The sequence below is a fragment of the Acartia tonsa genome, chromosome 2 (assembly GCF_053477335.1).
Source record: "Acartia tonsa isolate MP-2025a chromosome 2, ASM5347733v1, whole genome shotgun sequence".
Classification (NCBI taxonomy): Eukaryota; Metazoa; Arthropoda; class Copepoda; order Calanoida; family Acartiidae; genus Acartia; species Acartia tonsa.
Window position 1 is genome coordinate 31,035,755 of NC_137261.1, and position 27,912 is coordinate 31,063,666.

Consider the following 27,912-nt stretch of genomic DNA (forward strand, 5'->3'; position numbering starts at 1 on the left):
GGCCAAAGGCCGCTTCGTCACTTGTAATGTAATAATGATTGTGGTAATAGGGCCTACTTATTACATATCTAGAAGACAAGAGATATTTGAATATAAGTATACCTACATATACCATGAATTGTATAATACTAGCGGTTACCCTCTCTGGGAGCTTAAGATTTTTTAAAATTAAAAGTAAAACAAATTTTTTGGGGGGTGGATATATTTTTCTAGGGGTGAATGCTCTTGGGAGGGTGGAGATACTCTCCCCTAAAAGAGCTATAAACATTCCCTAGACCTATAATGAGCTTCACTGTAAAGGAGAACCATAAATGTTCAGCGGTTATCGATATCCTTCGCTACAGACAAAAAAGCTTGCTACTTTATATAATAGGATAGCTCATTTAATAAAAAGATTTTTTTTGAAATGTTCAATTAGAAAAAAAATTAACAAGGACAACTATGTACTAATTTATATCACTGATATCAAAAGCCAAGCGTTTTAAAAATATTTTAGTGCATTAGTACATTATACTTTTATTCAAGTAATTAAAAATCTGTAATATTTCCTTAATACAATAACAATGGACATACTTACTTACCAACTATTTCATAGAGCAGTATATAAGGCTTGAAGAGTAGCATCCCGTGAATATTAAGTAGATATTCTATTAGAAAAAGCTTTTATTCAATTACACACACCAAATTGCATCCTTTTATCTTTATAATAAAATTTCACAATTTTAGACATGAGTTATTGTTTAATTGCCATAAATAAAATTTCTAGGTTTTTTTCATCTAAGAATAAATTAAAAACCTTCTATTTTTACTATCAATTTAAATTTAAATTTTATCATAAATTTTTTATAGATGTGAAGAAATATCGACAAAATTGTACAACAAATTTCCATCAAAGTTAGGTAATTTTCAGTTTGATTTTAAAAAAACATTTTCTGCATTTGTTATTTCAGATACAATTTTGTTCTGAGACCCTTTCTCATTAAGAGATAAGTTATATACTAGATTCGCTTCTAAGACAATATAAAAACAAAAAATATTTTCAGGTCTTTTCATTTTAATGCTGCCATTTGCTATTAAACTAAAACTGCAACTGTTATAGAGCCGTTTTACTTTAACTATTTTTCCCGCTTACGTTTGGTCCGATTCGGAAAATAATTTTTTATCAGCCATATAGCAGAAGACAAAACTTTTTGTTATACCTAGTGAATAGACATACAAAGCAATGGAAGAATAAAAAGAAAAAGAGTACAAATCATTCATGGACAGTTTTCCTGGATAATGGTCCAGTCAGGTAATGTTCACAGGCATATACCTCTGGATAATGGTCCAGTCAGGCATATACCTAGATAATGGACAGATAATATTCATAAATAAGGTCACAATTACTGGATAAAAGCTGCTCTTGGCCTTCCTATTCTATAAACGTCAGAAAATACTCTATACCCCATCTCTTTTCTAGAGGGTTTCTTTACCCTTTCTCTTTCTTTTTCCCTCTACTATGAGGTCAATAGAATAGGTAGGCCAAAAGCTGTGATATCTATCTCCATTTTCCTAGGCACTAAACACCGCTACTAAAAAGCTTCATAAGCTTCACTGAAAATATAAAGAAATCTTCAATTCTTCAATAACGAGATCTTTAGAATAATTGCACACACATACAGCTTACAACTTCAGGTTTTTGTCAATAACAGCTTTAAAATCTTAACCGTAACAGATAAAAAAGTAGTCTTTACTATATAGGATAATTCAGAGATCTATGAATGCTATTCAGTTTATATGCTTAATTCATATGGGCTACTTCTACTTTTGACCTGTTACTTAAAAATAATACACCATATTGACCAATTAATTAACCAATAAGGAAAAATCAGACAGAGATATTTTCCTTATAATGTATCTTTTTTCCTTATGATATTATCATATTATTTACCGTATATAAGGTCTTTGTTACTTTTACCAAATCTGGGAATGAAAACTTAATATCTTTTTAACTAATGTACTGTCTTTTTCTTCCAAATATAACATCCTCACAAAAAATTGAGTAGGATTACTTAAAGCCCTCAAAAAGGCTTGATAAAAGTAAAGACCATTTATCGATCAATTATCAGCCAATCATAAGGCTTGTTATAAGATCGTTTTTCATTTGTTATTACAAACTTATATTAGCTACAACGTTTCTGAAATATTTTCGATCGATTTTTTATATGACCTATATAGACAAGTTAACAAGGATGACAACATCAATAAAAGCGAAGCTCTGAAACGGTAGTCTAAACGAACATTAATACATGTGGAATGTCAGAACTGAATAAGTAGAATATGAATGTATGAGTCTAAACTAAATTGTAAGTACATTTGTTGCAAAACTGTTTAAATACACGAAACAGTTTAAGGACATATTTACATTTTTAGGACATGATTAATTTTATAGAGATGCTTCGCTTATAACATTGTATCTTTTTGTAATAGGAATCGATATTAAAAAAATAGATGAATAGGATAAGTGTATCACATTAAAAATTTTTGTTAAAAACTTGATTTAAATGGACGTACATACTATCTGGTAAATATTTTAGAGTTGCTATGCTTCCAAAATCGTACCTAACTGTTATAGAATCATCATGCAAAGTTTTAAATCGATAGGACAATTTTGAGTATGCAGTGTTAATGAAAATTTAAACAAACAAATTCTTTTACTTTTCTCTTAATTTAGAAATACAACAATAGATGAGATAAGTAACTCTATTGATGATTTGGATTCTCAACAATTTAATGAAAATACCAGGAGGTCTGATAAGAACTCTATACACAAGAATAGAAGACTGAACAGAGCCAGGTAAACATTATTTTATTAGATATTCATTCATCCTATACTATTACTATACATATAGAGTAGTAAGATTTTTTTGTTTTTATCTTAAGATTTCGACAATTACTAATTGAGTTCTCCCTTTTAGGGAAGATTCACGTAGGTCCTCAGATGGTTTTTAGCTATTTTATCTTTAGATTTATGTCCTGGGGTGTTATCATGCTATTGTTTTCTGCCCATCCTTACTCTTTAGAATAAAGAGCCTCTGGATGATAGGGGCGCAACCGCTAGTATTGACTAACTTAACAAATATATTAACAGCTAAAAATTAGTAACTTACACAGCATATTACATCCCTATGTGGAAGGACATCCAAACTTTTTGAGGGAGGTAAAATGAGGGGTTCAAAGGTTGTGAGGGGGTTAATGATATATATATTTTTTTATTTTTAGGGGGGCAAACACTACCCAACCCCAACCCCCCATCCATTGTACGCCTATGCCTATGTGACTACTAAGTCTACTAAGTTTTTAAAAAATGATAGTTCTAATGTATTCGAGATCTTAAGGGACTTAATTCCTTTCCCCTGAATCTTGTAGCTTTAGTTTTATTTTAATTCAAACCATTCTTGTTAACCCTAATCTGAAAATCCTTTATATGGTAGGCGTTTAGAAGGAAATCTTATTTATTATAATAGTAACCATTACGAACTTACATGCAAAGTTACTCATAATTAAAGATCAGAAATATTAATTGTTTTTAGTGACTCTACCCCTCCCCCCCCCCCCCATGAATAATATGTCCCATTTTTACTAAGGAGAAGAAGAAGAAGGAAGCACACACTAAATCAAAATAATGATGAAAGAAGCAGGTTTTAATTATTATCATCAAATTTTATCCAAATAACAAGATATAGTTACTGAAACCTTTTACTATAAACGTAATTCTCTCAATAAAACGGGAACTATCTCAGCCAATATGTTACAAGGCGAATCATATAAATAAACTATTGAGGGAAAAAGTGTCCATATGAGGATTTAGGGGAAGAAAGCTTAATCGCCCATACTCCTATCCCTGTTATTATCGATCTGTTAGAAGATAAACGGGCTCGCCAGCCACGTGTAAGCCTCAGTGAAATCGAAATTTTACAACTTTAAAAATCAGTTAGATATCTTAACCTGTTCCTAAACAGACAATCAATCTTTTTGAGAGAAAAAAATTTGTCACACTAGCTGGTTTTGAATTTGAGGCTTATGCGCGGCTGAGGCGCGGCCGCCGTGCCCTGAAAAGACTTCAAAAATAATCTTTAAAATTTAAAGGAGAAGATACCGTAGAACAACTCAAGCAAGGACAGTTCTTCAAATTGGTAAGAAAATTTTACTTTAGATTTTAAAAAAGGAAAATACATTTGTTTTTAAACAATATAAGAAATGGGTGTATTCTTACTTGGATCTTACACCAGATTTTCATTTTTAATGATAAAGTGAACTCTGTAGCGGGCTAAAATTAACGATCTCCCCCACCCCTTTACCCTATCTTCTTTCCTCCTAATGGATACATGTTCCGACCAATTAATTGCAACCTCAAATGACGACAATTTATCTCCTATTATATCATCCACGTATTTTCTACATCCATTTTATTAGTATTATTTTACACGGAAAATAATTTTTTAAGGTAAGTGAAATGATAGAAGTGGGAAGTTGTGTTTTTATTTTAAAACACATTTTAATAGTTGATATTTTAAAATGAATTTTATTTTTAATTTTTTTTAGATTACATACAGAAGAGGAGTAAAATAAAGGGATGTCACAAATATGCTGTTTTTAAAGTAAGAAATTTTAATTGATATGAGTCTGAATCAGGGAAAAGGGAATGATATTCTGACAAACAATTCTAAAGAAAAATTTACCCACAAACCCCTTCCCCTTTTCCTCCCCTTCTTACCCACCCCTTTTCTAGGGGATTTCTTTCCGCCTTTCCTTTTCCTTGGGCTCTAAACAAAGCTACCAATTTTAATGAGAACAAACGTATTTTTTTTACAATAACTAGGATACATGCTTAAGTATTCCCTATTTATACTACTTTAGCAGAAAATGGAAGTCTAATTTTTTTTATTATTTTTCAAAAATCGAAAATTTTGTTTTTATCCCTTCAAAAGATCCACTGATTTTTTAATGTTTTTCCTCTTTTCATAGAAATGAATTATTATAATTGTTTTAGTTTTCTTTAATTTTCCATTTCTTCTTCCAAGAGCATAAACAAATTAAAAATCTCTCTGAATAGGTTGCATTTTTTCCCTGTTTTGTCAGATCTTAATTTGAATTTCTCTAAAATGATTCCCACACTAAAAATTACAAAAAATGCATCAGAATTTTTTCCCTGGTCTGCCTAAACTTCTGCTGGACAATATGCCTTATATGGACAAGATTTGATATTACAAATAAGGGACAACACAACAAAATTGTGCATTTCAGGGATGCATATATCAAACTGTATTTTTTTGTGTAAAGCCCTTAATTAATTTCAATTTTAGTTTGATATAAAATAGATATCTTGTTAGATTATTTATGTTTGTTGGGAAAACAATAAGAACAGTTTGTTTTCATAGGCGATTGTCAATTTCTTTATATTAACAAGGATGACAACATCCATAAAAGCGAAGCTCTGAAACGTTAGGACAAACGGACATTAACACTTGTATTGTGTCAGAACTGAATAATCAGAATATATGTAAATGTATAAAGGTCAAAGCAAAATTGTAAGTAAATTTGTTGAAAAACTGCTTGAAAAAGGATAATGTTTATAGACATACTTACATTTTTAGGCCTTGATTAAAGAGTTGCTTCGCCTATAACAGTATACTTTGTTGTCCCAGGAATTAGTAAACCAAAAATCAGATCAATGGGATGATTAGATCATATAAAAATTTGTTGTGAAAGAATTTAAAAACAAACAACATGTTTAAATGGACGTACGGACATTTTGGTAATGATTATAGAGTTGCTACGCTTTCTAAATCGTACCTAACTACTAAAGGAATCACCATACAAAGTTTGAAATCGATAGGACAATTCTAACATGCCTAAATTAACGAAAAAGCCTATCCGTTACGGACGTACAGACGGTCAGACCCTTATTATAGAAAAGCTTCGCTTTTAAAAAGTACAAAAATAACACATGATAAATATCTTGGAAGGTGACTGACTTAAGTCAATCAATTAACTTTCCTATGGTCCAAGTAATTTGCTTTACTTTTAATGTTACAATAAAAGGGAATCTACATACATATAATCGAAGGGTTAGAGTAGCATAAAAAAATAGCCTAAAACCAAACCGGGATCTATGTTATTTTGAAAATAATATAACCTTAAACCTTCCCAGGACCTATGTCAATATTCCCTTAAATGGCGAACTAATTGAGTTTAGAAGTTACCGAAATCCTAAGCTTCAGACAAAAACCCTTACTACTCTATATAATAGTATAGATAACTACTTTTTTCGGCATATATTCATATCCAAGACTTTTAACTATTTTCTAACAACAAATAACTTACATTTATTAGGAAGGTTATTGTATTGCCAATGCCCCATCCCTGAAAAGCACTAATCCATCTGTTAAGAATGATATCAGCAATGGCATGCTAACATAATGCATTTTGTCATTCATGTTTATGTCAGGGACAGCATATACAAAATTTTGATATAAGAGCCCACATAAATTCTACATGATTTTTGTCTTACAGACTCATCCTTGGAAATACTGAAAGTGTCATGTGTGACGTCATAATAATAAGGACAGAAAAAGTGAATTATAGAGTAGCTTCATTACTAAAAAAATTTATTTGTTTGATCTGGCCTTTATGGGAAGCTGTAGAAAGTGTCTCAAAAGATTAGCCATGTGACGTCATAAAAATGAGGGATGAGAGGAGAAGTGGGAAAAACCCCTAAAAAAAGAAATGGATTCATACATATTTTTATGACGTCCCAAGGCTGATTTTTAGAGACACTATGTAACGCTACCTTTATGGTAGTTTATAAGGTCTTAAAGGACTATTTTAATTGCAATATTTTAAACAAGCAATGATGATTTTGTATGAATGCATATCCAATATTAAACATGTTTCTACTATAAAACTCCCAATAATCCCTTAGTTGCTGTATCTAATATGCACAATTGCAAAGTGATTATAGAAAATCTCCCTCTGTGGAGTATGATAATATAAAAATGCAAAGATCTTCAATTATGTACATACATGCAAAAAAAGGATTCCTTTAAAAATGTTAATTTTTTTTTATCAAGTAAGAGTATTTCCTAAATGTTCTTTAGACCTAAACTTACCAATATAAAACAGTTAAAATGGTAGATATTTAGTGGGAGCTTTTCACTCTTAGTTAAAGAGATGCATTGCTTATAATATCATGCTTGATAATTACATAAAGCAGTAAATAAGATTACAATAGTAAACAGATTTTGACGATAATATTTCTATCTAAGTGTTTAAAACACACAGACCCTCTATTATCCACAATAAAAAAATATTATTGGATATATCATATAAGGTCTATGTTCAGTTTTACAGACAGATATATGGACAGACTGAAAGACATACGGACCCGCAATCAATGTAGAAAAGTTTCATCTGAAAAGGTGCACTTTTTTATTCTGAAGACTTTAGCTCGGACTTTGTGTAAGTCCATAATTCCAATCCAAACTAATGCAATGAATTTTGCAGTTTCATTACGGATTTTGTCAGTGAATTAATTGATTTCCTACAAACATGAAACATAATACGTAGCTTCGAAATTTTTAAAACTTTATTGTTCACAAGTCAATCTTATGCTGACTTCATAAAATCTGATATATTTCATACTAAAAATGTTGATGAGTTACTGAGAATTACCAAGGAAAAAAAAAGAATTTTGACACTACTCTGAGCCTACATCCTCTTCTGACCGCCCTTGTATCTTTAAAAGAAAAAAAACTCTTGTAAAAGCATCGACACTCAATTAAACCAATAATTTAGTCTGTGATTGTTTGAAATATCAAGGATGACAACATCCATAAAAGCGAAGCACTGAAGCGGTAGGACAAACGGACATTAACACTTGTATAATGTCAGAACTGAATAATCAGAATATAAATGTATAAGAATCTAAGCAAAATTGTAGGTAAAATAGTTGAAAAACTGCTTGATACAGAATAATGTTTATAGACATACTTACAACCTGAGGACTTGATTATAGAGTTGCTTCGCTTATAAAATTGTACTTTGTTGTCCCAGGAATCAGTATACCAAAAATCAGATCAATCGGATGATTAGATCACATAAAAATTAGTTGTTAAAAAAGTAAAAAAAATAACATGTTTAAAATGGACGTACGGACATTCTGGTAATGATTATAGAGTTGCTACGCGTTCTAAATCGTACCTAACTATTAAATGAATCAACATGCAAAGTTTGAAAGCAATAGGACAATTCTAACATGCCTAAATTAACGAAAAAAGCTATCCGTTACGGACGTACGGACGGACCGACCCTAATTTCGCTTTTTAAAAAATGATGCTTGTTAATAATATTCAGAAAAAAAGTTAACTAGAGTTGAAACATAGAAATAAAATGGTTCAACTCCTAAACTAACATCAACTTTTTTTTAGATTGTTAACAAATAAAATCTTATTAATAAAACAAATTTTAAGAAGATAGATTTGTGCCACTTTTTACAGTGTGTTCTCATGATTTCTCGAAAAAAATCATTTTACATTTTGGACTTGCTTTAACTTTTTCTATATTGTTTAATAAAAATTTTTGAAAAGAGATTTAGGGCCATAATATTCTTGTTCAAAAGAAGGACTAATTTTATCATATTCTTGTTCTATGACGGACAAACAGAATGTACTATTTATAGGGAAGCATAATGAGATAATCTATTTCTTCTAGAAAATAAAGTTACATTGTTTGGACACTCTAATATAACAGTAGAAATAAGCGTGGGTGGAGCATTTATTTTTGGGTTGGCAAACATACAATTTAATAATTTAAAATAATACGATAGTTATTAAACGCATCGTAATATAGACAGCTGAAAGAATAAAACCAGTTTTTTTTTAGCCCCAAGTGGCCGAAGTCCCTTTGCTAACGAAACTGGTATAATTTTTATCATTGTATTTTAACCATCATGTAAAATTGTCTGTAATACGATGGTATACATGATTTTTCAGTATGTCGGGGAACCAGTTCTAGTACAGCGGATATTAATCGGATTTGAAGACATACTGGAAATGTCTTTATCAGTCAAACCATTTTTTAAACGTGGCTACACTGCTATACTGTGTTGTAGGCATCTTTGGATTGTTTAAGCCTTTGTAGAAATATAAATTAATCCTTCTTACCCAACACCCTCACACACTTTATTTAACAGATTAGAAGACATCCTAATATTTGAAGTCAAAAGAATGTCATTGTCTGTTTTTTTCCTCTAAGTTTCTTGTTGAGCAACACAACCCTCCTCCTCACTTTCAAACATAATTGAAAAAAGGGGTCGTTTGTTCATTTATTACTTTAGGCAAGGTTAGGTTAGGTTATATGGGGTACTAGTAAGCCTTGCTGGGTTACGACACCGCAGATTTAGGTCTCGTAGGGTTCCACTTTGTGGAAAGGACCGAAAGCCTGCATTAATCTGTAAATTGTGGTTTGTGTCAATAATTTTTAAATTCCAGAAATAGTTGATAGCTTTTTTATTTAAATAGGAAAAATTCATCTTTTTAAATGGACTCTTAAAGACAAAAAAGTTTCCATAACAAGTTGTAAATAGAAATTTTATGATATAGAAATAGTAAGTTAGTTTAAAATGCAATTTATTCAAATTTGCCGTTTAGGCGCATTGATCAAAATAACTGCGTGTTTGTTCCCAGGGACGTCCAGGGGGGGGGGGGGAGGAAGTTTAATTCCCCCCAAAAAACAAATTTTAATTTTTTTTACATAAAAAGCTTGGTCGTCCTTGTTTGTACTTATATTTTTATGTAATAGAATATGTAAGAATTTAAATTCTGAAATTGAAAATTTAAAAGGCATGAATAATGATCAAGAAGATATTTATTTTCATTTGTTTTAGATAATTCGCTTTATAATATATTCATAGAAAAAACTTTTTTTGTTGTAAAAAAATAGGAATCAAAACATTTTCCCACAAATCTATTTATTTATTAACTGTTTAATTCATGAATTGACAAAATTATGAAATATGTGTTGATATAAATTTTTTTATAGTTAAACAGAATAGAATTTTCTTTGTTTATGATTTAACAAATCAAAATTGATTTTAGTTGGCTGACTGCTTGATTTTAGATAAGCTCCTCTTATAATTCTTGAACAGTTTTAGTTTTGGGGAGAATAGGATTTAAAGAAAGAAAAAAAGAGAGTGTTTGTCTAAATCTGGCCCCTTGTACCTGATTAAAAATTATCCAGAGCTGGATCTTTAAATGTGTAGCCGTTGCCGTAGCCGTAGCCGTTGCCGTAGTCGCAGCCGAAGTCGTAGCCGTCGACACTCCCAGTGCTGCCAATAAAACATGGATTTTTAAATGTTTGACGTTTTTACGTATTATTATTATTTTTTACTGGAAATTCAAAAAGTGGTTGTGATTTAATTTGATTTAAAGATCGTTATTAGGTTAGTGGCTGTACCCCTGGCCACGGCTACGGTAACGGCTACACATTTAAAAATCCAGCTCAGTAGCCACTAGAATCTTTGACCTAATTAAAACTTGCGGGAAATAGGAATTATAAAAACAATATGAAGCTTTAAAATAAACCAACTTAATTCATTAATGAATACTTTAATTTGCATTAGAAGTATTTCTAATTATACTTAACTTCCACTTTTTTAAATTGGACTTTAAAAAACTCTCCCTTTACATGCCTTATTATTATAGAACTCTTTGTATAATCTTTGTAACAGAATATTTATTTCTCGCATCGTATTATAAACGCCTTTCCGCGGATATAGAATGTACAATTATTAAAGAATTTGCTATGTTTTGTAAGAATTTGCTATGTTTTGCAAGAATTAGCTATGTGAAGGACAGAAAAGCTAAGTTTTCCAAGAATTTGCTATGTTTTGCAAGAATTTGCTATGTTTTGCAAGAATTTGCTATGTTTTGCAAAAATTTGCTATGTTTTGCAAGAATTTGCTATGTTTTGCAAGAATTTGCTATGTTTTGTAAGAATTTGCAATGTTTTGCAAGAATTTGCTATGTTTTGTAAGAATTTGCTATGTTTTGCAAGAATTAGCTATGTGAAGGACAGAAAAGCTAAGTTTTCCAAGAATTTGCTATGTTTTGCAAGAATTTGCTATGTTTTGCAAGAATTTGCTATGTTTTGCTAGAATTTGCTATGTTTTGTAAGAATTTGCTATGTTTTGCAAGAATTTGCTATGTTTTGTAAGAATTTGCAATGTTTTGCAAGAATTTGCTATGTTTTGTAAGAATTAGCTATGTGAAGGATAGAAAAGCTAAGTTTTCCAAGAATTTGCTTTGTTTTGCAAGAATTTGCTATGTTTTGCAAGAACTTGCTATGTTTTGCAAGAAATTGCTATGTTTTGCAAGAATTTGCTATGTTTTGCAAGAATTTGCTATGTTTTGCAAGAATTGGCTATGTTTTGTAAGAATTTGCTATGTTTTGCAAGAATAAGCTATGTGAAGGACAGAAAAGCTAAGTTTTCCAAGAATTTGCTATGTTTTGTAAGAATTTGCTATGTTTTGCAAGAATTTGCTATGTTTTGCAAGAATTTTCTATGTTTTGCAAGATGAAGGACATAAGCAGCCTTCCTAATGTAAGAATTTGTCAGACAAAGGACATAAGTCACCTCCCTTAAGTTAGATTTTGTTAGATGAAGGACATAAGTAGCCTTCCTTAGATCAATTTCCAGTGACTTCTGTCCTAATTAGAAATGACTTTGTTTTCTTTCCATGATCCGACTGGTTTTAATCTTATGATTGTACATTTTTATATTCGTAGAAAGCTGGATATAATACGATGCTAGACATAGTTTTTTCGTATGGATGAGAACCGGTTCCTATCTACTGGATTCGAATGAATACGAGAATAGTTATTTCTCGCATCGTATTATAAACGGCTTTCCGCGGATATAGAATGTACAAATATGAGATTAAAACTAGTTTTTTTTAGCCCCGAGGTGACGAAGTCACCGGCTAAAAAAACTAGTTTTAATCTTATGATTGTACATTTCTATATTCGTAGAAAGCTGGATATAATACGATGCTAGACATAGTTTTTTCGTATGGATGAGAACCGGTTCCTATCCACCGGATTCGAATGAATACGAGAAAAGATATTACTTACTTGCATAAATTTACCATCCAAGGTACATATAACGCCGGACAAACGCATAAACGGTCGGACACTTCACCAGAAAACTTTGCTTCAAAGAAGCATTAAGAAAGCTGCTACCGACGTCTTGTATTCCAATAAGCTGAGAGACAACCTCTTAATTGCACGAATATTGCCTTAAAGTCTAGAATGGTAGCATAGAGATTAAAGATAAAGATTACACTCATTTGACATAGCAGAAATAGGTAAAATGTATCGAATCTAAATATACAAACCCAAATGCTCTGTGACGGTAGAGGTTATAATATAATTTGTATCAATTAAAAACTTTATTATTGATACTCTAAATGACTTCTAATGTTTTTCACTGATTGAAGTCTTGAATGAATGAGAACTCACTCTGTTTGAAATCATTTAAATGTATCTAAAGCCTATTTAGTTAAAGGATTATTTCAATTTTGACAATGTAGATTACAAACTAACGAATTTGATTTTGATTTTAAAATCTAACAAAATAACATAAAATAATTTAAAAACAAGGATAAAGATACATAAGAGAATAGGATATACCATACAGTTAAATTTCAATTGTGAAGAAATATGCTTTGTTTTATTATCCTTTACATAAATGTGATTTTTTATTTTATCAAATCCTTTTTTCATCCTACAAAAAATTTTGCTACAATGAAGTTGCGCCTATTTGTATAAACCCAGAGATGGAAAAGACAATGAATTTCATCAAAATCATTATCTACCCACAAATATTGAAAGCTACCAAAGGCAAAAGTACTGGTCTGTTGTCCTATGAGTGTATCCCCCTATATTGTATACCCATTATACTATTAGTGTCTATGTAAGGGTAAGTAAATGGATACCGAATTTGGTCCAATGTATGTTTCTCTGATGTCCATACGATGTAACTAGTAATTGTGATTTTTACAAATATATTTCAATTAACTGCCTTAAGTTCATCAGCATAGCACATTCTTCATAAACAAAGTAAAATATGTATATATAGTACATGTAATGTCACAATTCAGTTTGAGACTCAATAAAAAATAAGGAATACCATTTTATAATGATGCACAGGAAAAGCTTGACTAAGACTTTTTCGCTAATCTATTATTTGTAATCCTTCTTTTGACGGTTAAAATTTTGTGCGAATATATTTACTAAATACGTTTAGCCGTTTGGTCGCCAGCACTCTTTAAAGTTCATAGATTTTTTTTATATAATCAATCTTAGAAATAACTTGCTGTGAACTGCACCTGATTCTAAATTTTTTATTTATGTATATTGATTGTTTTGAATGGACACTCTGTATTTAAATATTTGTTGCTATTTTATCGCTTGCCACTTTTTTGTTATGAGGTAGATTTTATTTCATTTTGTCATGTAACACACACCTTTAAGTTTTAAAGTTACCGCAAAATAATATAAGATACCATACATATATTCAATGCACTTAATTTACATATTCTGTTTTAGTCAGAAGGTCGGGATGAAATAATATACAAAAATAATATACTGTTTTTGAAAGTGTATACATGAAATTTTTAGTGGCAGGTTAAATTTGGGGGATTTGGCACTGGGAAATAAGTTTATCCATCTTAAAAATGTACTTAAAAACATTTAGTGGTTACCCATTCATCTTTTTCACTAAGCTACTAGACGCTAGGGGCAAAGCCAATATTTAGTTAAAAAAAAGTATTGCCAAAAGTGTCCAAAAATGTTTACAATCTTAAAACATTCCAAGTTGGAATTGAATAGATGTTTGAATGCCTTTTTATTTGTTTAAATATATACATTTTAAAAATATAAAGATAAGTAACTTAGCTTAACAAAAAAATCATGTATACAAACTTAAATACGTCAAATCTCCTTAGTAAGGATAGATGTTTAATTTTATTTTGATATCTAGAAATCACTTGAGATCAAACTTGGTCATAATTGTTTATGGTGTTTTGCCTTCTTATTTATAGCAATTTTGTTTTCAAATAAAATTAAAGGCATATTTTTAATTTACTAATTGCCTTGCCCTACCTGGAGTTGGAATATCCCCCCCCACTCATTTAGTTTTAAAAAAAAATATTTAAAACCAAGAAAACCAATTTTAATGGTTTATTTTTTTGGGGTCATCTTTTAGGGGGAATAGCCAAAAACCTGCTTTGGGCTAAGTAACTTCTCTTAAATTTGTCGAATCGGTTCGTTTACAAGATAATTTTGTGGTCGGAAGGTAGATTCTTACTGACACTTTATCCATGAGGGCATATCTATTTTTGATCTTAAACCCTTTCCATAATAGACAAAAGATGGGTTCTTTATCTATTTCATTCCTTATAGTGTCACAGCATTTGATAGGGCTTTTTGAAAGGGAAACTTTTCAGTGCTTCAATGCTATGAAACAACTGTATAACTGTTTTCATTGCAAAAAATCGCAAGTTGTCCTACTTTATATTCAGAAACAAAATATGAAACAGAATATTAATCTTGTAAAGTTTCTTTATTACAATTCATTGTACTACTATACTATATTTAATTTAGATTTAAAAAGAAAAACAAAAAAAATTGTGGTGATTTTTTTTGGGAGAGGGATATTTTTTTTCTAGGGGCTATTTCTTTTGGGAACTTGATGGTACCATCCTCTAAAATAGTTATAAACCTTCCCAGGATCTATGAGAATCTACCCTGTAAGTGTAAAGGATAACCATATCGGTTCATCGGTTAGCGAGATTCTTCGGTACAGACAGACAAAGAAAAACACATCCTGTTACTTTATTATAAGGATAACAATTTTAACCCCCTTTTTAAAAACGAAGCTTTTCTATAATTAGGGTCGGTCCGTCCGTACGTCCGTCACAGAGAGTTAGCTCTTTTCATTAATTTAAACAGGTTAGAATTGTCCTATCGATTCTAAACTTTGCATGATGATTCCTGCAGTAGTTAGGTACAATTTAGAAAGCGTAGCAACTCTTTAATCAATACCAGAATGTCCGTACGTCCATTTGAAACATGTCGATTTTTAACTTTTTTGACAACAAATTTTTGTATGTTAAAATTATCCGATTCTTCTGATTTTTTGAAAACTGATTCCTATTACAACAAGGTACAATGTTATAAGCAAAGCATCTTTAAGTCCCAAAAATGTAAGTATGTCCTTAAACAGTATCATCTATTTATGCAGTTTTGCAACAAATTTACTAACAATATTGTTTGTACTGATGCATTAATATTCTGCTAATTCAGTTCTGACAATCTACAAGTGTTAATGTTCGTTTGTCCTTCCATTTTAGAGCTTCGCTTTTATGGATGTTGTCATCCTTGTTTAAGAACCAAATTGTGCATTATTTATAGTTTTAATATTTTATGAAAAAAAACCGATTACGATTAAATACTAAGCTAGAGTTTTTAGAAAAGATGAGATGTATGGAAGAGGAAAATATATGATTATATCTATTTGGTTTGCATAAATTCAAAGAAAAGTATTAGAAAACATAAATTAAGTTATTTTTGCATTTACTCTTTCAAAGAAAAATTAAAATATTTGCTTTTAAGGTTTTGATAAAGCAAGAATTTTTTTTGGCTATCAAAAGATAATTTCTGAATATCATATCTGATTTTTTGGTGCTTGCTTACATGTGAAGACCGGAGCACCGAAACCCCCCCCCCCCCCGCTTAGTTTTGACAAAAATCAAAAATAAGGGGGGGCACTGTGTTCCAGAAATCCCGAAAAATGACAAAAAATCATAGAGAGTGTATATTTGAACATTTTAATGAAATTTTATTTAAAAAGCAATAAGTATACATATATCTTTTAAAATAATTGTGAAAAATACTTATAATAGGGGTTTTACACAAAGGGCGTCAAGGGGGGTGTAAAGATAGTCTAATAAGCACATTTCAGAAGCTGTAACTTCCTTTGTTTTAGGTATTTTCTATCTCATTTTCTGTGTGTGAAAGATATAGAGCTTTAACTGAGTGACTTGTTTAAAATTGGCACGACACATACCTGAAAGTTGAATATCTCCATCCTGGCGGGCACAGGATGCCAGGATACCTGGCAGGATCATACAGGTAAAGAGCAAAAAAATTTTTTCATGACTTAAACTTAGCATTTCATCTTACCAAATACTAAAATATCCTATAATACTACATCCCAATATGAAATCTAGTTGTTCAAGTAAATTTCCGGTTCCAGGTATTATCCTGGAGGTCCTGCAGGTCTCAAGAAATCTTTAAAGGGACTGTGAACGTAAATTTTTCTCATCTTAATATCAAATCTTAACATTATCTCATTCATAATATCTCACAGATAGAGCAAAACGCGCTTTTGTTTGCTTAAAAAACGGCTTTTTCCGACGAATTTTATAAGGTAAAGGGAAAGGAAGAAATTTTCCGTATTATATAAAATGTGCATTAAATTGCTTTTTTCTCCCATTATAGCTAAAATTAAACTTTTTCACATAGTTCTTGACTTTTCCTAACGGTTAAGCTGGCTTTTAACATAATCCTTGCTTTAAACCAAAGTATAGTTACTTAGAAATTGATAAAATAAGCAATATTTTTTATTGAAAACCAAATACAATAACAAAGCTAGAAACAGGTTATTTTATTAGTATCCAATTAACTTTAGATGGCCCATCTCTCGCCCACCTTTAATTACAAATTTGTAAATAATAAAGACGCAATATTTCTTTATAAACAGTCTGATAAAAGTGTAAACTAATTATTGAAAGTGGGTTATTTATTGTCCAACACAATAAAAAAGGATATTATTATTTTAAATAACCTATGAGATTCAACCCTTTGTAGACAGTGAGGTATTTTTTTTGTCAATAATACGAATTTAAAATAGGTCTTTATTAACTAATTACTACGTTATAAAAAATCTAATTGGCAATTTTATATCATAAAATAAATCTTTAACAGTAAGTAAATTGTTTCAACTATATATGACAAGTTAAATATCCCTACAAACATTATAAGAAACAAAAACATTCAGATTTTCCCTGTTTTTTCCCTTTTCCCTCCCAAAATACCATAAAATCAAGGCATTATTCCTGGATATTTTTGTTAATAGGACGTTTTTGGTTGATCAGTGTAGTGAAATGTGATTAGAAAATGTTAAGATTTGATAATCAGATGAGAAATATTTACGTTCACACTCCCTTTAATTAGCTCCTGTTACCTCAATTTTTTACTTAGAGACTTCAAATTTTAAACTTAAGCTAATCTAACAACATTACACGACCAACTAAAATTTAATGAAAATCTGAAGCCGTTTTACCGCAGACTGCTGCCCCTGAAATTTATATTTTGAGATTTCTAATACAAAGTTTACATACAGATCAGTCAATTTCTTACTCATTTTCTGTGTGTTTTTTTTTTAGCAGGGAGGGATGGAACAATGGGCTGTTTATTTTTCTAGTCCACAATGTTTTATAATAGTGTTTTCTCATTTGTAGGCATAACAACTTTAAGACTTTATTAATTTGATTGGTTGGTTTATTAGTTGAGTGTCCAAACATTTCAACAACTAATTGTAATTTATAGAAAGGGCAATTTTGTGTATTAGCATTGGGGATATACATTAATTTATCGGCAATTGTCTTAACCCTTTAGATCATAGATATGTAAGACTTTAATTTTTATTTTCATTTTACTTTAAAGGAAACAGTTTCTATCTTAATCAACATAAATTCTACTCTTCTTTGTTAATAAGTATGAAAGAACCTTTTGTAAAAGGTTGCTCAATAAAAGGGTAAAGGGAGTATATAATGTTAAAAATATAAAATCAGAATATTTTTTCTTGATCAAGCAAAACACATACAAAATTTTTAGACTTCTAGCTTTAATAGGATCCAAGATTAATATATATCGAGCAACCCCTCCTCCCCTCCCCCCCTAATAAAAAGGTATAGTTCAGATAAGAGCTTAAACATTATTGGATAATCATTTATTTGATTTTAAAACTTTTCTTTACTTTAAGTTTAATTGAATAGGTGTTTTAAGTAATAAGAAATATATATTACTTTTATGACTTAAAAATTGTTATTTTTTGGTTAACCCTAGTTACTTAAGAGCTTAAAAAAGCAAACTTCGCTAGATTTCGGGAGATTAGGCTAAGGTTCTATGATATTATACATAGTTCTAATTTACTCATACGAGAGGATTTTATTGCCATCCTTTGCCATTTTTAGTTCTGGACCCAAACGTAAAATTTTCATTTCAAGAAAATTGTTTATCTTACAAGAAACGGGTATGTCTAGAAAAGTACCTACAATTACAACAAAAAATGGAGATTTGACTTCTTTTAAAGGCTAAACGTATAAACTATTATATACTGATTCCAAAAATATATAATACTCAAAAATAGCTTTAAAAATAAAGGGTTCACACTGATTTGAAATGTAGTTGTTTACTTTGATGAAAAGGAACTTAATTCCAAACCTCTGGTGTAATTACACATCAAATTCTTATTTTTCATAGTAAAGAGCTAATTCTTTCGGCTTTATTTCCAAAAACTTGTGTATATTACTAAACAATTGTTTAAAAGTGTATTTTCCAAAATGTAAAAATCGATTTTTTGTCACTGTCAGGAACATAGTGGGGGTGTAGTTTTTTAACCCCCCGCTTAGTTTTGACAAAAATTAAAAATAAGGGGGGGGGTAGTTTTTAACCCCCCCCTTAATTTTGAAGAAAATCAAAAATAAGGGGGGGGGGTAGTTTTTTCACTGTACAACACGCCAGAAAGTTGAGTGAGGTAAATCAAGTAAATCCAGTATACCAGAGGGGAAACCTTATTACTGGGATATTCATGTTTTGGGGCATAATTTCCTTATTTATTGACTTTGGCCAGTAAATAAGGAAATTATGCCCCAAAACATGAATATCCCTGTAATAAGGTTTCCCCTCTGGTATACTGGATTTTCTTGATTTACCTCACTCAACTTTCTGGCGTGTTGTACAGTGAAAAAACTACCCCCCCCTTATTTTTGATTTTCTTCAAAATTAAGGGGGGGGGGGGTTAAGTCTTTGCCTTGCTGAGCACTTTTCCTCCTTGCCTTTTCCAGACATTAAAAAACTACCCCCCCCCCCTTATTTTTGATTTTTGTCAAAACTAAGCGGGGGGGGGAGGGGGTTTTCGGTGCTCCAGTCTACCACATGTAAGCAAGTACCGATTTTTTTTTACAATACTGCGTTTTGATTTGGGTATATCTGTCCAATACTTGTTTAGAGTTAAGTTAACGTACTATTTTATATTAGTGAGAATCACGAACGAAGATAAGTGTTCCTAATGGTATTTTCTTATGTCAGGCTTATGTAAGCTTTTAGTTAAGTATCCCTATGAAGTTTCTAAGTTATTGTTAAGTATTCCTAAATGTAGTAATGTTAAGTGTAAGACTTAGGAAAGCTTTAAGGTACCTTATGAAGTTTACTAGGGGTTCCTATTTTGTTCTTAGTTACATTAAGTTAGGTCAAGAAAAATCAGGTTTGATACACGAGTACCTTTTTGGTTATGTCTTAAAACAGCCAATTGTTTTTCTAACTAAAGATTTTTAAAAAATATTTCTATCTTTTTTAAGTTTTTGAGCACGGTTCCTTGTAAATTCTGCCACATACATCCTATCTGTGTTATACATAATAGCAATTAACCATCTAAGGCCTCTTTAAAGATATTTTTTTATTTTCATAATTATAAAGAATGGTTACTTCAAAATATTTTTTATAGGGTGATTTTTTTAGTAGAAAATATGGTAAATTAACCTCCCCAATATATATAAAAAACACAAATCATATTCAAATATTGGAAATGGGCAGGTGTGCTAAACATTTGCAAATTATTTTTTTTCGTTAAAATGAATGAACAACAAAATAGATGTAATTATTTGATTCTACATTTAAAGAGCTATAATTAAAATTTTATTACAATGAGTACACTTTTAGTTATTTATAATGTTTCTTTTTTTCTATTTATGTAGACGAAAAAAACTTTACTCTAATTAAGACTTATCTTTCATATTTTTTAATTTTATTTTTTAATTATTTAATAATGGTTACATAAAATTACTTAGGTATACTTAACATATAAAAGGTATCTTATCTAGTTAAGTCAGGTAGAAAGCAAGTACAAATTCTCATTCAATCCAGGGAGAAGGGGTCATTGGGCTTTCTAAAATATTACATTGGTCCCCAAATTTGTATTATAACGTTTTCTTATTCAATAGCTTAATAACTTTTGGGACTTTTTTTCGAAATTTAATTGGTATGTTCATTAGTCTTAATATCCAGCCGTTTCAACCACTAATTGTACAGTACAAGGACGTCCAAGCCTTTTTTATATGGGGGGGGGAGGTAGATCAAAATTCAAAAATTTTGCCTAGGCATCCCAAAATTCAATTTGGGCGGGGTATCAATTTATCTACTATTGTCTTATCCCTTTAGATCCCTGATTTCATCTACATTTAACTGATTGATATATTCATTTGTGTTCCTTAATATGCGCTAAAATCCGTATACTAAAGTAGCAGGATGTTTGTTTGTCTGTGTGTCTGTCTGTGTGTCTGTACCAAAGGATCTCGCTAAACGCTAAACCGATCGGGTTCTCCTTAATATGTAGATTCTAATGGTTTCTGGGAAGGTTTATGACTATTTTGGGAGAGGGTACAACCAACCTCCCAAGAGAAATGACAAAAAATCAAAATATTTAAAATATATGGGAGACTTCATTGTAACATAAAGAGAATTATCGTAAAATAAAGAAGTAATGTAGAGACTTTAACAAATAAAAACATCTAAAGTGCCACTAGAGGCCTCTGGGGCGTAGCTGCTATTTTAGAAATAAAGTAAAAGTGAAGGTAAATACAATGGTCATAAAAAAAGAGATATAATCAAGGATGTTTAAAATATCTTGCTACCTTCTGGAATGAATAGGTTTCTTTTCATGGAAGCTTCTTATATGCCATTAGTTATATTTAAAAAAAAGGAAACTTATTCTTGCTTTAAAAAACTTTTAAAGATACTAAAAACTGTTTTCATGCGTAGTTCTTAGTCCAGTCCTACACACACAGACAGACATACACCATATCTTTTGGCTACCCCTCTAAAGATATTAGATTTATATGAATTGCTTCAAAATGTTTTGTACAGGATGATTTTTAAAAGCGAGGCTTTTCTATAATTAGGGTCGGTCCGTCCAAGATAGATAGCTTTTATTCGTTAATTTAGGCATGTTAGAATTGTCCTATTGATTTCAATCTTTGCATGATGATTCCTGTAGTAGTTAGGTACGATTTAGAAAGCATAGCAACTCTATAATCATCACCAGAATGTCCGTACGTCCATTTTAAACATGTTGATTTTTCTACTTTTTTAACAACAATTTTTTATGTGATCTAATTATCCCTTTGATCTGCTTTTTGGTATATTGATTCCTGGGACAACAAAGAACAATATTATAAGCAAAGCAACTCTATCAAGTCCTTAAAATGTAAGTATGTCCATAAACATTATTCTGTATCAAGCAGTTTTTCAACAAATTTACTTACAATTTTGCTTCGACTTGTATACATTTATATTCTGATTATTCAGTTCTGACACTATACAAGTGTTAATGTTTGTGATTTTTTCAAATTAATTTCGTTATTGGTATAAGCAGGTAATAAATAGCCCATTGTCCCCTCTTTCTCTATTAAAATAAAACATGTGATGTTTTATTAGCAATTTTCTTAGCACAGTAAAAAATGTTTTCAGTGTTCTCTTTTCCCTAAATCAACACTTCATAATAGATAGGCGAAGCATTGCCGTAAAAAAATGTAATCAAAAATAAGTCATTTAAAGCTGTCATTCAAGATTTGAAGAAATAAAGGAACACCAATAAAGAAATTATCAAGTAAGAATTATTAAAAGGTATAATCTAGATACATACTCCCAAATTCAGCCAATAGGAATACAGGGGAGGATCAATCTACCATATATTGGTTAGAAAGTAAACAAAATTTGGTTAGAAAGAGCAATTATCCTTTGATATAATTCGCAAAATGAATCATCTATAAATAGTCTTTCATAGGATAAGCCTTTGCTTTGGTCATATGGTTAAAAAATTTCTTCCCTCGCATGATTTAAAGCATATATGACATAACATATATAAGAAGTCATCTTTAAATAGTTAACTTTCTTGGGATAAAGTTACCTCTTTGGATATTTCTTATTAAGTTTCACAACTTATTGGGCCCGATTTACCATCTAGATCTACTATATCTATTGGTTCATTATACTATACTTTTGTACTTTCTTGGTAGAATATTTTTTTAAAGGTTATTATTTAAAACAGCTAACTGTTCTTTTAGCTAAAAAATCATAAAAATTATATAGCTTTCATTAGTTTTTAAGTAGTTTCTATTCAAGTCCTGTCAGTGTTATACCTAATAGCTACAACCCCTCTAAGCTTTAAAGTTGTTAGATTTATAAAGAAAGGTTAAAAAAAACGTTTTGTAGAGAGTGATTTCTTAGCTTGGTAAAGGCACCATGTAAAATATAGGTAAAACACATGACATATAATCAAATATTAGAAATAGGCAAGTGTTGAACCTATGATACTTTTTTGTTAAAATGTATGAACATCTATATAGATGTAAAAATTAAAATCTACAAAGAGCCACATGTTAACAAATTTTATATGTTTATTACAAAGAGTAGCTTTTAGTTCTATATGATCTATCCTTATAGTTTGTTTTTCTATTATAGTAAAATTAAAAATAATCCACACAAAGTTTTGTTGAAAAAACATCAAATTGTCATCCTAAGAAAGAATTTTATTTCTTATTATTTTTAAAATTAGTTAAGGTACCTTTTTTTGATAAGATACCCTAGGATTTTTGATGGAGAAGTGGATCAAAAGGGATGATTCATATAAGGTAGGGGCATCGAAAATAGGGAGGGGATTAAGCTACCTTTACATAAATAGTTAGGGATTCCTAAACCTTTCTTTGCAAAGAAAGCAGGTAGAAATTAATAGGGAAGGGTGGTAGTTGGGGGGGGGGGGGGGGGGGGTTGATAAAGGTTACTTTCAAATTTATGTAAGCTTTTATAGTACAACTTTAAGGTAGGCTTACATTAAAGTTAGCGATGCCTAAGGGTTCTTAATTCAAAAGAAAGCAGGTAGAGGTGGGAAGAGCTTTGACATCCAATGAATAGATATATAAGATCTAGATGGTCCATCTGGCACCAAATTCTGTCATACATATAGAGGTGTAAGACAAACCCTTTTGTTTATTTGTAACTGTATAAGTTTCATTTTGATAATTTCAGCAACAAAATGTTTAGATGATATAAATTTCTGAAATGCTTTTGATTATTTAGACGTATTTGTTTAAATTCAATAATTTGGGCAACAAAATTTTTAGATGATATATTTTTTCCTGATTCTTTAGCTTTAACCCTTAACAGTCGGGCCCCTTGCCACACCTTAATCAGTCGGGGGGGGGGGGGGCGTTCAACGCCCCCCCATTTTATCTCAGTTCGTATTAGAGCTAGAGGGCTAAATTTTTTTGTACAAGTCCCCTGTGTTATGATGAATTTCCGACCTTAAGTAAGTCAAAGTCAATTTTCGCTTCCTTCACCCTTTTATTTAACAACCTTTGTTTTTAGGTCCTTTTTTACTTAAAAATTTCAAACGGCTGTAATTTTCTTATTTTTGAAGCTAGAAGAACAATTTTTTTTGCAGAAAATGTTTATCTTTATGTAAATTTTATATTTGAAATGTCAAATTATAAACTTCAGTGGCCGCAGCTGTACTTGGCAGCTGCCAGCCGCCAGAGTCGGCGGTCGGCGGGAAAACGGCGGTGGATCTTTATGTAGACATGTAAGAAAAGCTTAAGTTTAAAATTTGAAGTCTCTAAGTCAAAAATTGAGGCCACAGGAGCCTTTTAAAGATTTCTGGAGACCTGGAGGATCAGGACCTGCAGGATCATACCTGGAACCTGAAATTGACTTGAACACCTGTATTTCATATAAGGATGTACTACTAGAGGATATTTTAGTATTTTGGCAAGATAAAATACTTTGTTTAAGTCAAAAAAATATTTTTGCTCTTTACCTGGATGACCCTGCCAGGTTTGCTGGCATCCTGTGCCCGCCAGGATGGAGATATTCAAAAAATTCCAACTCTCAGTTATGTGTCATACCCAAACTTAAAAAGTCACGCAGTTTGGGCTCTTTATCTTTCACACACAGAAAATGAGATAGAAAAAACCGGATGGGGGGGCGTTCAACGCCCCCTCCCCCCCTGACCGTTAACGGTTAAATACTCTAGGAAGTAGTCCTATAGCCAAAAACCTGCTAAAAAGCACTCCAATTACCATGGATGTTTCCCTTAGAGCAATAAGAAATTAACCCTTACAGATTGGGGGGGCTAAATTAGCCGCCCCCCTCTAGTTTTTTCAATGTCACTTGCCTTCATTACATCATGACTTTTTAAGTTTAGTAATTATACATTTTTATATAAGCAGGTGCTTTTATTAAGTAGTAGATGTAAAATTTTTCATAGAATTCAGTTATGCAATTTTTAAAATAATTAAGTTTGTTTTTTTAAAATTAAGTCGATCTTAAGGTACCAAAACGCAACAAAAAAAAGGAAGAAAATGGGCATTATGAACAAAAATAGTAAGATCTTTAATTTGACACCTTACTTTTTGAATTTTGTCAGGTAATTATTGAAAAAATTGAATTTATAAACCCACAAGAATAAAAACTTTGAACTTAATTTTATCATTACACAGGTATAAAAAATATGGGTTCATATATACCTTTAGAATCAGAAAAATATTACGAATCCATTATAAGCAAAATTGAAAAAAAGTAAAAAAATAAAAAATGGCCTAATATATTATTTGTTACAAGCAATACTTTCTTCATCCCCTCTTTACCCCCTCTTTATCCCCTTCCCATTTTTATTCTCAAAATAAGAAATAAGATGGTTGCCTGTATAATATAACATAATATTTTTATATAATTCCTTTTATTGTAGTTTATATACTATAATGTAAACTTTTTATTTCAATTTTGCTTAGAATGGATTTGTAATATTTTTCTCATTCTAACAGTATATATAACGCCTATTTCTTATGCCTGGGTAATGATAAAATTAAGTTCAAAGTTTTTATTCTTGTGGGTTTAAAAAAATCGATTTTTTCAATAATTACCTGACAGAATTTAAAAAGTAAGGTGTCACATTAAAGATTTTACCATTTTTGTTCATAATGGCCATTTTCTTTCTTTTTTTTGTTGCATTTTAGTACCTTAAAATTGACTTAGTTTTTAAAAAAAAAACTTACATTACTTTAAAAATAAGAGGTCTACAAAAAAACCGATTGCATATCTGAATTCTATGGAAAAATTTACATCTACTACTTACTAAAAGCACCGGCTAGCTATAAAAATAAAAGTAAATACACCTTCTTTGGTGCCACCTAACCGACTTTGACCGGACGCCATGACCGACACAGACTAGATATCCTTATAAGATCAACTCTTGCCGACATATAATTACTAAACTTAAAAAGTCATGAAGTCACAACTCTCTATCTTACCTACAAAAAAATGACATTGAAAAAATAGAGGGGGGGGGGGTCAATATGACCCCCCCCCTGATCTGTAAGGGTTAATAGATAATTATACTTCTTAATATGAGAGTGTTGACAAAAAGTTACTGCTGTATATCTTGAATAGGAGATGAGATAATCATATTCTCTACATTTTTGTCTTTGAAGGACAAACTGACCGATAGACAAACATTTGGATCTAAAGAGTAGCTTCACTACTAAAAATTATTTACCCCTTCATCAAATGTTGGTAAAGATTTTATTGTGAGGGTAATAAAAAAAAAATTTTTTTCAAATCATTTTTAGGAAGATAAACAACCATCCCTCCCCCCCCCCTTTCCCACATATTTTGACGTCCTCACTTTTGTACAAAAATCTGCACAATTTTTAACCAATAATATGGCCGAATTATTGCTACATTGTTTTCCTATTGGCTGCATTAGAAAATGTGTATCTAAATGTCCTATATCTATTCAATTAAGGCAGGTTCCTAAAATCTAAAATTTTAAAAATAACAATACTAAAAAGATTGGGAACATAAATGTAATTACATAACAAATTTAATTGAGAGAATGCAACTTTGTACTTCTCTTTTTAAAAGCGAAGCTTTTCTATAATAAGGGTAAGTCCGTCCATCTGTATCTGATAGCTCATATTATTAATTTAGGCATATAAGAATTATCCTATCAATTTCAAATAATGTTTCCTGTAATAGTTAGATACGATTTAGCAACTCTATAATCGTTATCCAAATGCCCACATGTTCATTTTAAACATACTGATTTTTAAAACTTTTTTTATAAAAACTTTAATTATTTAGTTATCCTATTCATCTTGATCTTATATTTGAAATAATGATTCCTAAAAAATGTGTGTATGTCATTATCCTGCATTTAATCAATTTTACATTATAATTGTTTACAAATTTAGAGCTTCGCTTTTATTGATGTTGTCATTCTTGTTTAGCAACTCTCTAATAAGAAAGGAAAAATGCAAAGAGTACATCCAATAGACAAATTCATGCAAATAGATTGTTAATTTTTTTCTGTTGTAGTAAAGTTAAATTTAATCTACAATATGTTTTGTTAAAAAAATGTATCAAATTGTCTAGCTAAGAAAGAATTTCATTCATTATTATTTGAATAAAATAAGGAAAGCCTTATTTTTTCTTAGGGTATCCTTTTACAGAAAAGATAGGAAGAGTTTTTATAAATCAGCTAAACAAATGTTATCTTTAAAGTATTAAAAACAAGATTAAGGGAGAAAAGAAATAAATGCTATCTTTAAAGTAGCAAAAACTAGATTAAGATTAATGGGAAAAAAGGAAAAAAAACGTAAGATACAAATGTACAGCCTCAATCATGATAACTTTTCAACCCAAAATGAAGAACACTAAGGGGGGGATGTGGGGGGAGGATTGGCCTAGTGAGTGTTAACACAAAATTAAGGTACACTCATTGGGGGGAATCGGTTGAAAAGGGTAGATATAAACAATTGGGGGGAAAAGAGAAGCAGTAAGTAAAGTAAAAGAGAGAGGGGAAAAATACATTGGTGGTGCAGCCTTATAATGTCATGAGGAAAACTAATAAGAGTTAAGACAACATCTTTTCCAATATCATTTTTAAGCATATTTTCATTTAATGTTGAAATTAAAATGAAGATAAAAGATAAAATAAATTGTTTTCAAATCAATCAGAACCTTTTCTATTAAAAGCAATTGAACCAAAATGGCTTTCTCAAATATTAAATTTCCCCTAAATGTTTCAGATGGACAGACATAAATTTATATTATATAGTAACTTTGCTAATAAAAATCTTTTAAATCCACGATATTAGTAGAAAAAGGTTTAAAATATTTTTTTAACAATTTAATATCAAAATTTTATAACAAAAGTTAATTAATCTTCTTTAAATTCTTTTAGTTTGGAAAGAGGTTGCAACAACAATATGGTTTAGCACAGCAAAAATGGCCAGGCCTACTGATTTTGTCCATTCTTAAATTCCCTTGATTCCCCTCTTTTACTTTTTTCTCTTTGCCTTTATGAACTTTTAATCATACAAAGAGTTCATTTCTACAATTCTATTCTTACAAATAATGCAAAGAGAACTGTAATTTATTTATGAAATACTTTTTTTTAAATCCACGTTATTT

At 30.5% G+C, this 27,912-nt stretch overlaps 1 protein-coding gene across 1 annotated transcript in view; it reads left to right on the forward strand.

The window, feature by feature from the left end:
- Nucleotides 1–27,912, forward strand: part of LOC145312501 (uncharacterized) — a 36,172-nt gene that overhangs the window by 2,273 nt on the left and 5,987 nt on the right. Inside the window, exons 4-9 of the mRNA XM_080151758.1 lie at nt 850–899; nt 1,204–1,291; nt 2,714–2,836; nt 3,627–3,680; nt 4,129–4,175; nt 4,585–4,640. Coding sequence (XP_080007884.1) covers nt 850–899; nt 1,204–1,291; nt 2,714–2,836; nt 3,627–3,680; nt 4,129–4,175; nt 4,585–4,640 — 418 coding nt within the window. The remainder of the gene's footprint in view (nt 1–849; nt 900–1,203; nt 1,292–2,713; nt 2,837–3,626; nt 3,681–4,128; nt 4,176–4,584; nt 4,641–27,912) is intronic.